The sequence below is a fragment of the Dreissena polymorpha genome, chromosome 5 (assembly GCF_020536995.1).
Source record: "Dreissena polymorpha isolate Duluth1 chromosome 5, UMN_Dpol_1.0, whole genome shotgun sequence".
NCBI lineage: Eukaryota > Metazoa > Mollusca > Bivalvia > Myida > Dreissenidae > Dreissena > Dreissena polymorpha.
In genome coordinates, this window is record NC_068359.1 from 114,856,703 (window position 1) to 114,872,534 (window position 15,832).

Sequence of the window (15,832 nt, forward strand, 5' to 3'; positions counted from 1 at the left end):
CTAGAATTTCTTTGCCGCAATCTAAAAATTAGCTGATCAATGAAAAGATTATGCTTACAAAGCAATAATTAGGCCTAATCTAGAATATTACTCCAGTGTCTGGGAACCACATACAAGAGCTTAAATAAATCAACCGGAAAAAGTACAAAGACGTGCGACCAGATTGGTGTTAAACAGATACCACAACACAAGCTCAGTAACTAATATGATAGACACCCTAAAATGGCCCACTCTTGAAACAAGCAGAACAAAATTTTGTCTTATCATATTATATTAAATCCACCACATAGTTGCCAACACTCCTTCAGGTAATCTCCTTGTTCCTGTTGGCCGCCGATCCAGACTCAGCAGTAACCATTGTTTTAGACACATACAAACTTTAAAAGACATAAATTCTCATTCTACCCAAGATCAGTAATACCATTGAATTCACTACCTCCCCACATACATGAGGCAGCCACAGTATTAGTATTTAAAACCCTGTGGCCGTCATTGCCCCCCTTATCCACTTGTAATCACTTAGAATAAAAAAAATGTTAAACTAACACCAAACTGAGCACCTTTTATACAGTTTTCACCCCTTAACTATTAGACGCTGGCCAAAATCTTCTATTTAGAAAGAGATCAATGCTGTACCAGATGAAGAAACTCCCCCTACACGAATAGAGAGTTCTACACATTGATTATCATCAGGATTTCTTTCTTAACCATTGAATAATGCTATTTGGAAATAGTGTCGCCTGCAAACTTTAACAATATTGAAAGAACAAAATCTGCACCATATGGTCGTAATGAAATGGTGCCGTTCTGACTTAACACCGTTCCGTTTTGCTTCTTCAGAGGTGGTCAAATTTAATGACAAATTTATTTTTTACACCTGTAATTTGTCACATTTCTCTATTTGCTTTAATTTGTAAGAGTTTGTTCGTAACAAGCGACAAGCAGATATGAATATAAGAAATTCAAAGGTACAATCTAATAATTTCATCAAACAATTTTTCAAAGCCTGTAGTGTGTTGCGGTCCCAGTGTGTGACGGCGACTTGTAATATAAGCCGGATGGGTATTTCGGATACATTTCTTTATTTACAAAATACTGGTTATCAAAATATGTTAAATGCTTATTCTTGTGTCATTTTTCCACCGCCCAGTAAACTTTTCCCCCTCTAAAACCTCAAAAGATGTTGGGGTCAGTCTACTCCCAAAGCAGATTGCAGTGGCTTAGTGTATGTGATTTTCATATTATATGCAAACAGGTTGCCATCGGCAGCCTCAACCCAGTTTTCACCAAAACTTTTTAATACGATTTTTAGCTCATCTATTTTTTGAAAAAAAATGATGAGCTATTGTCATCACCTTGGCGTCGGCGTTGGCGTTGGCATCCGGTTAAGTTTTGCGTTTAGGTCCACTTTTCTCAGAAAGTATCAATGCTATTGCATTCAAACTTGGTACACTTACTTACTATCATGAGGGGACTGGGCAGGCAAAGTTAGATAACTCTGGCGTGCATTTTGACAGAATTATGTGCCCTTTTTATACTTAGAAAATTGAAAATTTTGGTTAAGTTTTGCGTTTAGGTCCACTTTTCTCAGAAAGTATCAATGCTATTGCATTCAAACTTGGTACACTTACTTACTATCATGAGGGGACTGGGCAGGCAAAGTTAGATAACTCTGGCGTGCATTTTGACAGAATTATATGCCCTTTTTACTCTTAGAAAATTGAAAATTTTGGTTAAGTTTTGTGTTTAGGTCCATTTTATTCCTTAAGTATCAAAGCTATTGCTTTCATACTTGCAACACTTACTAACTATCATAAGGGGACTGTGCAGGCAAAGTAATGTAACTCTGACTGGCATTTTGACAGAATTATGTGCCCTTTTTATACTTAGAAAATTGAAAATTTGGTTAAGTTTTGTGTTTAGGTCCACTTTATTCCTACAGTATCAAAGCTATTGCTTTCATACTTGCAACACTTATTAACTACCATAAGGGGACCGTGCAGGCAAAGTTATGTAACTCTGACTGGCATTTGGACGGAATTATGGGCCCTTTATACTTAGAAAATTGAAAATTTGGTTAAGATTTGTGTTTTGGTCCACTTTACCCCTAAAGTATCATAGATATTGCTTTCATACTTGGAACACTCACAAACTATCATAAGGGTACAGTAAAAGGACAAGTTGCATAACTCTGGTTGTCATTGTTACGGAATTATGGCCCTTTTTTGACTTAGTAACTTTGAATATATGGTTAAATTTTGTGTTTCGATCAACTTTACTTCTTAAGTATCAAGGCTATTGCTTTCAAACTTCAAATACTTTCATGCTATCATGAGGTTACTGTACCAGGCAAGTTGAATTTTACCTTGACCTTTGAATGACCTTGACTCTCAAGGTCAAATTATTAAATTTTGCTAAAATTGCCATAACTTCTTTATTTATGATTAGATTTGATTGATACTTTGACAAAACTACTCTTACCTGACATACCACAATAGACTCCACCCAAATCATCCCCTTCCCAGGCTTGGCGAAATTGCCGGTCCGTCGGTCCTGACCGGCAAATTTTCATTTGGTCCGGCAGGTTTAACCAGAATGTCGGTCCTTGTGACCGGCAAAATAAATGTGCAATGAATGCAAACATATCATATTTTTTCAAAGTTGAAAATTCGAAGAGCAAACCCTTTATTACAGTCTACATCATGAAAATGAAATCGCTCATTGTGTTGATGTTTGCAATAAGTTTGTTACGTACAATTAGCAAATCCAACTGGTTACACAACACCTACTTCAAACTCGCAAAATCGGCAACTGCTTTCGCACATTTTAATCCCTTTTGTTAAAACATCGCAGTCTACACAGGGTCAGTAAAACCGCTAAGCGTGTTTTCACAACACTCACACATTCTTCGCGATATCATTCTATTAAAATTTACCACGAAACATTTAACAGAAATTTAATACACGCACGCTTTCCATGCGTTTGACGTGACGTTGTACATGTAGGGAATAATTTGCGCGCGCTTTTCTGGAGAGAAAGGATTAAAACACACTGTACATTTGCAGTTTATTTGAAGAATGTGATAACGTCGGGTAAAAATTAAATTGGGAAGAGTGTTTCGGAATACAAATTTAATTATGCGCATTTGAGAATTCAACAAAACACGGAATATGGACCAGTTTCTAGGACGCTCATACTTCGGTACGATGCGTTTTTTTCCGATTTTTCTGAGTAAAAAAGGGTTTATCTTAATGTACATAGTTGTGTTGTTGTTTTTTTTCGGTCCGGCTAAATTTACTCCGGACCGGCACATTTTCTGAAATGCCTGTCCGGATGACCGGCAGTTTTTTTCCAATTTCGCCAAGCCTGCTTCCCCTCCCCCCCTCCCCCCCCTAATTTTTTTTTTTTTTAAGATCATCTCACAAATGACCACCACAACCCTCACACTATACCCCCCCCATTTTTTTTTAAACGGTTATGTTTGAAATACCGTCCAAACCATCGCACCCAAAAAATCCCCCCCCCCCCCCCCCCCCCCCCCCCCCCCCCGATTTTTTTTTCGCTTTTTTTCGCTTTTTTGGAAGATAATGTAATAAATGTCCACAACCCCACACTATACACCCCTCTTCACTCCCCCCCTCCCTCCTTTGTGATTGACAATGAGAGTCCCTTCACCTTTAAAAAGAAAATAGATGAGCGGTCTGCACCCGCAAGGCGGTGCTCTTGTTGATCCTTGCCATAGTCTTCTTGGGCTAAAAATTCAAAATGTACATGTTGACATGGCAGATTAATCAGACAATAATCACATTTTATTGAAAGCAAAAGTAGGAAATACAAATTTCCACCAGGAGGGTGTTTGGTATCAGTTATTAGAAAATAATCGTATTATCATTGTGCACAGTGACATCATCATTTTTTATGTGATAAACAATCCATTGAAAATAGGCTATAAACCCCATTTTTCATTTACTTCAATTTTTATTCTAAATCTGGCTTCCATATCTAAATCTAGCTTGGCCTGGATTTTCAATCCTTCCTTGTAAATCACATTCACATATGTGCAGTGCTTAAACAGAACCCTGTTTTCCCCAACATTTTAAGTTAGTAAAGAGTTTCACTGTTGATTACCAATGTTGCCAATTTACAAAATTTTCACAAAACAGCTTTTTTCAAAGTTAGGAATTTAATTCCTTAAATATAACATATTTTTTTTACTGTTATAAAAAGTACAAACAGGTATTTAAATAAAAATTCTAGTTGCTATGAGGCAGTCATTCTGGCAATACAATGCTTCATGGGTCATTCTTTGAAGGACTTTAGTCTAGAAAAGATTTTGGACTGTCAACTTGATAATTGACTGGATTACAGAGTAACAATTGCCTTTTACCATTTCATTCAATTCTTTGTATGCTTGTGGTGTCAGGCTGAGATTCATTATGTTTCTGTCTATTTGGAAATCTTTAATGATTTAAAATACATAGACCTTTAAACTTCGATTTGTCTCTTTTGTTTTACTTACTTATCCTAATCTAATGACTTGACAAAGCAAATTATTTTAAATACCGTCGGTAAATGTTATGGTAAGCTAATTAATAAACCATGTAATCAACTAGGCACTGGCATTATAGTAGGCACTGGGGTGACTAGGGGCCTGGGGCGCAGGCCCTTAAGTATCACTGCCTATGGGCCTCAACGGTGCTCTACTGTGCACTGGTCCGAAATTGTCAAAAATACATTTACAAAATATGTTTTGTGATGAATTTCAGATGTGATTACTTGTCGAATGGTATCGATGAATTGTAGTGCATGCCTGTAAAAGACCACTTCATATGTTTGCAATGAAAAAAAAATCAAATAATTTAATATTTTTGAAATGCTTTCTGCTTGGCGTTTTTTTTTTTAACCTGAGTGCACAACTGCAAATATAAGAATTTTATTTGATATATTGTAGCATGAACCTTTTATTATTGAACCAAACTAAAGTGTGCACATTATTATTTCTTTGTTAATCCTTGAATTGCTTGGAACACCTATAATATGGAGCTAAACAATTTGTCTCACATCATGTTTTTAGCGCGGCAACGTTTACATAACTGAATTGTTAATAGGCTCTACCAGTAATAAACAAGTACTTCTTTTCAAATGCAACAGCCAGTCAGGGACGACACATTCCCTGTAAACTGGATTTTTGCTAAGAAGAGACTTTCTGTAAATGAAAAATACCATAAAAGCGGAAAGTGTCGTCCCTGATTAGCTTGTGCAGTCTGCACAGGCTAAAGTAATCTGGGATGGCACTTATCGCAAATACATTAAAACCCCTTTTCAAAGAGCTTGGCCCATATGTACATGTTGTTTCCACTTTTTAGCCAGAAGATCTGATGAACATGCAGCACTGCAATTTGCTGTGTCTGCCAGAGAATTACCAGATGAAATACTATTTCTACCATGGACTGTCATGGCCACAGGTAATTATACCCCCATTACCATTGGTAATGGGGGCTATATAGGAGTCACTTTGTCGGTCGGTCTGTCCCGAAATTTCATCCGATCTTCACCAAACTTGGTCACAAGTTGTATCTTGATGATTTATAGGTCAAGTTTGTATATGGGTCATGCCGGGTCAAAAACTAGGTCATGGGGTCACTTAGTGTGTTTTAAACCAAAAGTTTGTCAGGACCATAACTATGTCATTTATCATTAGATTTTAAAATAACTTGGTACATTTGTTCACCATCATGGGACGGTATGTCGCGTGAAAAAAGTATGTCAATATATCCAAGGTCAAGGTCACACTTGGAGTTCAAGGGTCAAATGCTTGTCCGGGCCATAACTTTATCATTTATTGTGAGATTTTAAAATCATTTGGCAAATTTGTTCACCATCATGGGACGGTGTGTCGCGCGAAAGAATTACGTCGATATCACGAAGGTCAAGGTCACACTTTGAGTTCAAAGATTAAAAATGGCCATAAAATGAGCTTGTCTGGGCAATAACTATGTCGTTCATATTGAAAGTTTAAAATCATTTAGCACATTTGTTCACCATCATTGGACGGTGTGTGGCGCGAAAGAATTACGTCGATATCTCCAAGGTCAAAATCACACTTTGAGTTCAAAGGTCAAAAATGGCCATAAATGAGCTTGTCCGGGCCATAACTATGTCGTTCATTGTGAGATTTTTAAATCATTTGGCATATTTGTTCACCATCATTGGACGGAGTGTCGCGTGAAAGAATTACTCCGATAACTTTAAGGTCAAGGTCACACTTTGACTTCAAAGGTCAAAAATGGGCATAAATGAGCTTGTCCGGGCCATAACTATGTTGTTAATTGTGAGATTTTAAAATCATTTGGCACATTTGTTCACCATTATTGGACGGTGTGTCGCGCGGAAGAATTACGTCGATATCTGCAACGTCAAGGTCACACTGTGAGTTCAAAGGTCAAAAATGGGCATAAATGAGCTTGTCCGGGCCATAACTATGTTGTTAATTGTGAGATTTTAAAATCATTTGGCACATTTGTTCACCATTATTGGACGGTGTGTCGCGCGGAAGAATTACATCGATATCTGCAATGTCAAGGTCACACTGTGAGTTCAAAGGTCAAAAATGGCCATAAATGATCTTGTCCGGGCCATAACTATGTCATTGATTGTGAGATTTAAAAAATACCTGGTACATTTGTTCACAATCATTGGACAATGTGTCATGCAAAAGAATTATGTCGATAACTCCAAGGTCTAGGTCACACTTGGAGTTCAAACAAAAAAAAAGGCCATAAATTTGGACGGCATGTCATGAGAAAGAATTCAAGAGTTCAAAGGTCGAAATGGCCATAAATGATAATGGCATTATAATTCTTAAAAATGGCCATAATTTTGATACTCTTGTTTTGTGAAGACAGCATGCAAAATATGTCTGTGTCAATGCGGCATGTGGGGGTATACGTCACGTCTGTGACAAAGCTCTAGTTATAAATTCTGCAATTTGCTGTGTCTGCCAGAGAATTACCAGATGAAGTACTATTTCAATCATATGAACTGTCATGGCCACAGGTAATTATGCATGCTGCAGTTTGCTGTGTCTGCCAGAGAATTACCAGATGAAGTACTATTTCTATCATGGACTGTCGTGGCCATAGGTAATTATGCATGCTGCAGATTGCTGTGTCTGCCAGAGAATTACCAGATGAAGTACTATTTCTATCATAGACTGTCATGGCCACAGGTATTTATACATGCTGCAGTTTACTGTGTCTGCCAGAGAATTACCAGATGAATTACTATTTCTATCATGGACTGTCATTGCCACAGGTAATTATGCATACATGTACTAGTTCAATATTAGGTACAAGTATTAAAAACTGTGTGATCACTTTGTTGCTGCTGACTTCGTATACAGTTTATGATATTGTCCTCTTAGCTTTGACTGAATTTATGCCTCTCAAAGAATTCCTTATAACAGAGATTGTATAATATGTACCGGTAATATTTTGTATAAATATCTGATAATATGATTTGTGTATGAAGACTACATATCTCACACATTAACCAGTTATTGTGCTTTTCAGTTATCATATGTGGCTGAAGATGAAAGCGGAAAAATAGTTGGATATGTTTTAGCCAAAATGTAAGTCCCTTGTTTTTGTTACATTTGTTAGATTTGTATGCCTCTGCAATGATACTGTTGGAAGGGCACACAGTGTTACCCCCGTCCATGTGTGTTTGTGTACTTAATTGTACATGTTGGGATTTCCAAATAATAGGCAATAATAATCATCATAATTATGTAGACAATGTATCGTGTGCAACAAACTTTTCGTTCGCTTCAAGGTCATGGTCATATTTGACATGTAAGTTAAAGATTTTTCATATTCCTTATAATTATGCCCCTGATGGAGGGCATATAGTGATCGCACTGTCCGTCTTTCCGTCCGTCTGTCTGTCACACTTTGTGTTTAGGTTTTGAAAAATGCTCATAACTTCAATGTCGCTTCAGATGTAACATTCATATTTGGTATGCATGTGTATTATGGACAATGCCTTTCCATTCACACACAAATAATGATCCCCATGACATTGAACTCAGGGTCCGCGTTAAGGTTTCGAAAAATGCTCATAACTTCTATCAAAGCGTTTATCGGGGCATATGTATTCCTATGGAGACAGCTCTTGTTATGTAAATAGCAAAAATACATGTTCTTAACTGACTAATATAGCCCAACAATATTTACCTTGCAATCAGGAACTCCAGTAGCATAAATTTGACGCAAAGATTCTTTTGGTCATTTCCATTCAATTTGTTCTTGCACGCTTTTTACGAGTTCAAGTATCCGTACTTTAGTATAATTGAATTATTAATTGCTTCTAGTACATAAACATAAAAATAATTATTTTTGTAACGGTACTTAAATATATTCATGCATTAAGGTTTATTGCCAGGTTTAGTGGTATTTATTTGCAAGCTATAACTTTGTTTTTCTTGATGGGATTTCAAAATGAATAGGCACAAACCATAATCATATCAAGACAACCTGATGTGTGCAGCAGCCCTTTCGCTTCCTCATACATGTGTAGATCAAGGTTACAGTGGACACAGTATTGCCAATAATTTTGCTGTGCATAATGGGATTCTGACACTATTGATTCTGACAATTGACACTTTTTTTTTGTTTGGACAATGAATCGGGTGAAACAATCATGTATGTCCCTTCAAGAGCCAGGTGACATTGGAAACTTGAAAAGATCTATAGTCCTTGTATATGGTTTGTAATGTTTGTACTCAAACTACCTGCGCCATTCAACTCATGGAATAAACTCATCAAAAATTCAAATCGTTTGTTATTACTACAAAACCAATAATAATAATGTTGGTGCGGAGATCAAAAATGTTATTTTCATGCAATATATATATATATTATATATCAGTGTACATAATTGTTACAGGGAAGAGGATCCAGAAGACTCTGTACAGCATGGCCACATCACTTCACTGGTAAGACTCTGTACAGCATGGCCACATCACTTCACTGGTACTGGCTCCCACATCTTGATTTAGTTTAATATATTCCTTCAACATTTATGGCCTTATTTTGTGTTAGTCTTTTAAGGAATTAGAGTGGTTCCAAGTGCCTGAGAGTGCAATCCTTCATCTGTACCAGAAGTAACAATTGAGACTCAATTTGATAGAAAAACACGTGTATTTAAGGATGCTTTATTTAAGTATAAATCATAATGTCCAAAATAATGTTTATTTATTTGTTGTTAAAATGTGCACTTGATTTCTTTGGTGTTAAAATAAGTTACAATGTAAAATGAACATGAATCTTATAATCATGCAGTCTTAGCATATTCTATTAGAGGTGTTCAGTAATCAACATTTCCTATTGCAATATTATACATGATAAATCCTGTATTATACAATATCAAACAGAAAAGACATATACAAATGCAGTGTTTGCATATGCATATTTGCTGTACTAGGCAGTGAAGAGGTCCTATCGACGTCTGGGTCTAGCAAAGAAGCTCATGGACCAGGCGTCGAGGGCAATGGTGGAGAACTTTGATGCTAAATACGTATCACTGCATGTGCGCAAGAGCAACAGGGCTGCACTGCATCTATATACTGAGACCCTAAAATTCGAGTGAGTATCTTTTTTGTTTTTAAAAAGACCCAATTCTCAAATTGGATTGAGCATCAGTTTTGTTTTTTTAAGAGCTAAAAGACAGTATGTCCGCTTTTCTCACCTAAAATGTGGACCATTGCAAACAAGAGATGTCTGCAATAGGCCATAGTTCTGAAGATAGTGATGAGGCATAATGGAGACTAAGGTACATGTAAGCTCTATAGCCAAAAGCCAGCAGCAAACTTACGCCATTGCTGTTGTATCATTGTGTATTTGCGTCTTTTGATGGAAATGACTCATCTGAAATTGTATGGCAGAAGTGTTATTGATTTATTCATTTTCAAGGTAATCAGGGGACAAAAATATTTATAAATTGCACTCATCCTGCAGGACAAGTGCATTAAAATTTTCACTCGTCCTGCAAACACATGCACTTGTCCTTCAAATATGTGTGAAAGAAAGAGTGCAAAGGACTGATATGACTAACAATGTTTCCTATATCACTGCTTAAATGCTGCTTACTTAGTTATTCATGCCAGCTGATCACAGAAGAAATGTTAACTTACTTTATTTATGAGGAACACAAAATAAATAAATGAAGACAAATTTGTTTTTTTCCTTTTTCTAATGCTTGCGTGCTTTCCATTTCGGATGGTTGAACATCGCTCGTGCCCCCTTTAAAGAACGCTCGTATGTCAGACATTTTTCAGATGAAATTCAGACTGGTTTAAAACTGTTCTTTGCAGTAAAATAATTCTTTAAAAAAATCAATACTTACAGTGAATGAAGTCAGATGGTTCCCTGTCAACATGGACGCGCAAAGTTTACACCAAAAAGCCAATATTTACTCGGGACACAGTCTCGCATAACAACGCGCACCTGCTGTATGAAATTTTCAATTACGATTTCTGGTTCATTATCGTTCTACTTTCGGAATAGATATGCTTTAGAAATGATTTTATTTAATGAAAAAGAGTCTTACTGGTCAGATAATATATATTTTAACATCAGTTTTTTTTCACTCGTCCTGTAGGACGAGAGCTTTAGGGAAATTCACTCGTCCTTTCAAGATTTCACTCGTCAATACGAGCGGACGAGTGGAATTTTTGTCCCCTGGTAATTATATGTTTTATGACCTGCTTCACAAGAAGTTTGTTACAACAATCTTTAAACAACACATTGTAAACCCTTGGAATTGATCAGTTGAAAAGCATGGTTCCAGGTGGGGATTAATGGCTTTATTGCAGACTTTGTAAAGTTTTTATTACTATGTTCTGGAATTTGAAAAAAAGAGCAATTTTTCTTTGTTTTACACAAAATACTTATTTATTGTTTTATAGTTTAATATGGTTACAAAACATGACTGCCATAGAGACAGACTATTTTCTTCATCATCAGATTTTCCCATGACTTAAGTAATATTTTTAGGGCTACAAGTCCTCTTTGTTCCCAATGGGTCATAGACTATCTAGTATAATATTATAGCTTATAGAGGATACTAGATTTGTATTGACTGCAGACAAGTGTATTTAGCAAGGCTTAGAAAACCTAAACAATCAGCCTTGGCAGAGTTTCTTTACAAGGAAATAAACTTAATCTGTGTTCAACATTTGCATGTTTTTCTGTTTACCCGTCATTTCTGCATATGCTATGTATGTTTTCTGCTAAAAGTTTATCCGATAGGGCGCTGCTTTGACAATGGAGTTATGAGGACAGGGTAAAATAGCTTTGTTTGGATTTTCCAAGGATCCGACAAAATGGCCGTGATGAATAGTTATACATTCTAATGATGATACTGATATCGTGTGATACCGTGTTCATTTACCAATCTTACACATATAGGAGAAAATAAATTATTGTTTAAAAAACAGGTTTTATTATAAATAATTAATCAACAAAACCAATGAAATCAGGTATAATTATAGATAAGGTAAACATGTACATATGATGTGAATCTGCGTGGCATTTATTGAACTTTTTTTCATAAATTTTAATGTCCTGAAAATACCCTAAAATGATCACTTGTGTAGCTATATGCAGGGTTGTACAATTTTGGCCTTGTTACAGGATCAGTGAGATAGAGCCAAAATACTATGCAGACGGGGAAGATGCTTATGCAATGAAGAGGAATCTCTCAGAATTCAGACATGTAAATAATTTCTGTATTATTGAGCCTCGCTCTGTGAAAAAGGGTTTAAATGCATGTGCGTTCTGGGACACTTTCGTTTTTTTTTTCGTTAACAAGAATACTCTTCTTGATGAAAATCAGTTACATTCGAATGCTGACTGCACAGGCTAATTTGGGATGAAACTTTATGAACATGCATTAAACCCTGTTTTCTCAGAGCGCTATTAAATTGGTATTTGACCCCACAAGTGATTGGCATTCAGCAATGCACTTGTCTCACGGTACATATGTAAATATATCACACAAACCTGCAACCATTTATCAGGCAATTTTAAAATAACATGCCACAAATGTTCACCTTGTATGATGCATGTGGTGTTGTAAGTCTGTGTTTCTAGCTGAAAAAGGAAAGTTCACACAGAGGTCAAAGATGGCCTTAATTTGGCTTGTCAAGACTGAAACATCATCATTTTGTTCGGCAATTTCTTTCATTCCTTGCAATAAATGGTGGTCAAGTGGAGACTGTGTGTAACTTTTAACTCTTATGTCCCTAAAGGAAAGGCCACACAAAGCGAGCAAAAGTTAAATGTGGCCAAATTTCAGCTTTTCCAGACAGTAACTTCATAATTGGTCAGGTTATAAACATTGTGACAGGTATAAACACATGCTGAATATCACCTGGCTGTTGCATTCAGATCATGGGTTGCATTGCACTACATGTAGTTGATAGTGTAAGGTATTTCACCAGCCAGCAGACAGGCTGGTCTGGAGCTTTGTTGGCTTCATATGGCATAAGACCCATTTTCGCATAATGTGGCTCAAATGTAGTAATATGGAGCTGGGTAAGTCACTCCAAGAGTAGCCAGACAGCCAAGATCAGTTAATTATACCCCCATTACCATTGGTAATGGCGGCTATATAGGAGTCACTTTGTTGGTCGGTCCGTCAGTCGGTCTGTCTGTCTGTCCCGGAATTTCATCCGATCTTCACCAAACTTGGTCAGAAGTTGTATCTAGATGATGTCTAGGTCCAGTTTGAATATGGGTCATGCCAGGTAAAAAACTAGGTCACGGGGTAACTTAGTGTGTTTCAAACTGAAAGTTTGTCCGGACCATAACTATGTCATTTATTGATAGATTTTAAAATGACTTGGTACATTTGTTCATCATCATGGGACGGTGTGTCGTGTGAAAAAAGTACGTTGATATCTCAAACGGCAAGGTTACACTTGCAGTTCAAAGGTCAAATGCTTGTCCGGGCCATAACTTTGTCATTTATTGAGAGATTTTAAAATCATTTGGCAAATAAGTTCACCATCATTGGACGGTGTGACGCGCGAAAGAATTATGTCGATATCTCCAAGGTCAAGGTCACACTTTGAGTTCAACGATCATAAATGAGCTTGTCCGGACCATAACTATGTCATTCATAATAAGATTTTAAAATCATTTGGCACATTTGTTCACCATCAGTGGACGGTGTGTTGCGCGAAAGAATTACGTCGATATCTCCATGGTCAAGGTCACGTTTAAAGTTCAAAGGTCAAAAATGGCCATAAATGACCTTGTCCGGGCCATAACTATGTTGTTCATTGTGAGATTTTAAAATCATATGGCATATTTGTTCACCATCATTGAACGGTGTGTCGAGTGAAAGAATTACATCGATTTCTCCAAAGTCAAGGTCACACTTTGAGTTCAAAGGTAAAAAATGGCCATAAATGAGCTTGTCCGGGCCATAACTATGTTGTTCATTGTGAGATTTGAAAATCATTTGGCACATATGTTCACCATCATTGGACGGTGTGTCACGCGAAAGAATTACATCGAAATCTCCAAGGTCAAGGTCACACTTTGAGTTCAAAGGTAAAAAATGGCCATAAATGAGCTTGTCCGGGCCGTAACTATGTAGTTTATTGTGAGATTTTAATATCATTTGGTTCTTTTGTTTACCATATTGGACGGTGTGTCGCGCAAAAAAATTACGTAGATATCTCCAAGGTCAAGTTACCAATTTTAGTTCAAAGGTCAAAAATGGCAATAAATGATCTTGTCTGGGCCATAACTATGCCATTCATTGTGAGATTTAAAAATGACTCTGTACATTAATTTTGTTCACAGTCATTGGACGGCATATCATGTGAAAGAACTCGAGATATCAAAGGTCAAAATGGCCATAAATGATAATGGCATAATAATTCTTAAAACTCGCCAAAAATTAGATTCTCTTGTTTTGTGAAGACAGGATGAAAAATAGTCTGTGTCAATGCAGCATGTGGGGTATACGTTCTTCTGTGACAAGGCTCTAGTTTTAATTAAGGTTAGTAGAAAATCAGGTATTAAAACTTAAGTCTGTCACTGCGCATGAAATTGAGTTCTATTGTCGTCAGTACAAGTGTAAAGGACTTGTTGCCTACCTCTTTCTTCTATCACTGGTCTGGTTGAATTTGACACATTCTGGGATGCATTCCGTCATATTTCTTCAAGTTGTTCCTTTCAGAGTCTTTAAGGCTGCTATGGCAACCAAATTAACATATCAATGAAGTTATGCAGTGACCATTTGCTATTTGATTAGAAAAAGTATTTTTGTAGCATGCAGTAATAATTCTTTTTTACATCATTGATAGCTAAGTAAGATCTTGTTTTCCAACCAAACATCCTGTGTCAGTTGTGCAAAATAGTTGTTTGTAGCTTTCGTGCAGACCTATATTTGGATAGTATTTGGGGCAAACCAGGTAAAAATAACTGGTACTTAAAATAGAGAAAATGTTCCTGCTTAGTTGAGTTTGGATGGCTGTACCACTGTTAATTTCACTGCACTTTTTGTCTGTAATGGCTAAATTATGATTGCACGAGTTTATTGAGAGTTATTCAAATTAGTTGGTACAACTATCGAAACCAGTCTCCATACATCAACCCTTTCCCACTCAGAGGCAATGTGAAAATTGCTATGTGCAAACAGCATAAAAACAGTACAGTCTACGAGTAACTTGCAGACTGTTCAGGTTTTATGCTGTTTGCTTCTCATCAGTATCTAAGGGATGGAAATGAAGCCTTACTTGAATCTAGTTAGAAAGGTATTTAATTAAATGCAACTTTCTAAGGGACTACAAATGCTTCAAAATACGTATCCAAGTGTTAAAGGGTTAATCTCATTTGAATCTTTCTACAGGACAAGGAAATCGAAAGCTGTGCAATGGCGATAGATCAAGCCAAGAAAGCGGACATAGCTACAGTGACAGCCAACTTTGTTAATCTAACTGCGTCCTGAGGAGTAGGACAAACCCAGTGATACTTAATTTTAAAACAATAATCATTGAAAATATGTGTATGTTTTCATCCACATCAAGGATTTATCTATAAGTGAAGGTGAACTATTTTAATTTCAGAGTGTAATTTTGATAGCCTGTTGCAATTGATGTAATGAATGCGTACTGAATCATGATTTTGGTAGTCTGTTGATATCATTAATGCTTTCACATATTATGATCAAATATTATTTTCATTGAACTTTCTTGAACTAAATATTTTAATTATTTAACTTTTTAATTTGCAATTTTGAAAATCCTGGCTTAAGATGGCGGTTTTCTTCTTATTGTAAATGTAATGTTTAACATGTACAATGTATGTTGAATTAATTATAAATATGTTTTTGTGTCTAAACAACTTTCATAATTGTCTTTATGTACATTTATAATAAATTAATTGCCATACATTGCTGTTTTACTATGTAACCCTTGGTGCAATGCATGGAAAGGTTCAAATTATTGAAATGTGCTTCAACTCTTATAATCATTTTATTCCGGGAATCAATTTGTCCAGTAAGCCTGTCAATCAGCTGAACTGACTTACTTTTCCATGCAAGAACCATATGGTTACTCCAAAAGATTAGGTCAAGGTTATTTTAATACTGCAATTTATTGCCAAATGGAGCTTTCCTGCTCTAAATTTGTCTCATGCATTTAAGAACTTAAAAATATCACTCCACAAATGTAAACCTTTATGAGACCGTTTGTCACACATAACAACCACATGGCTACATTGAAGATCACCAAAAGTAAAAATACATCTATGATTGT

At 36.3% G+C, this 15,832-nt stretch overlaps 2 protein-coding genes across 3 annotated transcripts in view; both read left to right on the forward strand.

Annotated features, from left to right (window-relative positions):
- LOC127832683 (nicotinamide phosphoribosyltransferase-like) overlaps positions 1-15,832 on the forward strand; it is a 128,398-nt gene that overhangs the window by 37,656 nt on the left and 74,910 nt on the right. The window lies entirely within an intron of this gene.
- Positions 827-15,466, forward strand: LOC127832696 (N-alpha-acetyltransferase 10-like). The gene is made up of 7 exons (XM_052358331.1): positions 827-968; positions 5,367-5,465; positions 7,572-7,630; positions 8,947-8,995; positions 9,484-9,644; positions 11,694-11,775; positions 14,926-15,466. Exons 1-7 carry the CDS (start codon positions 948-950, stop codon positions 15,022-15,024), a joined length of 570 nt encoding a protein of 189 aa, XP_052214291.1. The 5' UTR covers positions 827-947; the 3' UTR covers positions 15,025-15,466.

Coding starts and splice junctions, on each gene's coding strand:
- LOC127832696 (XM_052358331.1), top strand. CDS start 948: ATGAATATAAGAAATTCAAAG. Junction 5,466..7,571: donor ATGGACTGTCATGGCCACAG/GTAATTATACCC, acceptor TGTGCTTTTCAG/TTATCATATGTGGCTGAAGA. Junction 9,645..11,693: donor ACTGAGACCCTAAAATTCGA/GTGAGTATCTTT, acceptor GCCTTGTTACAG/GATCAGTGAGATAGAGCCAA.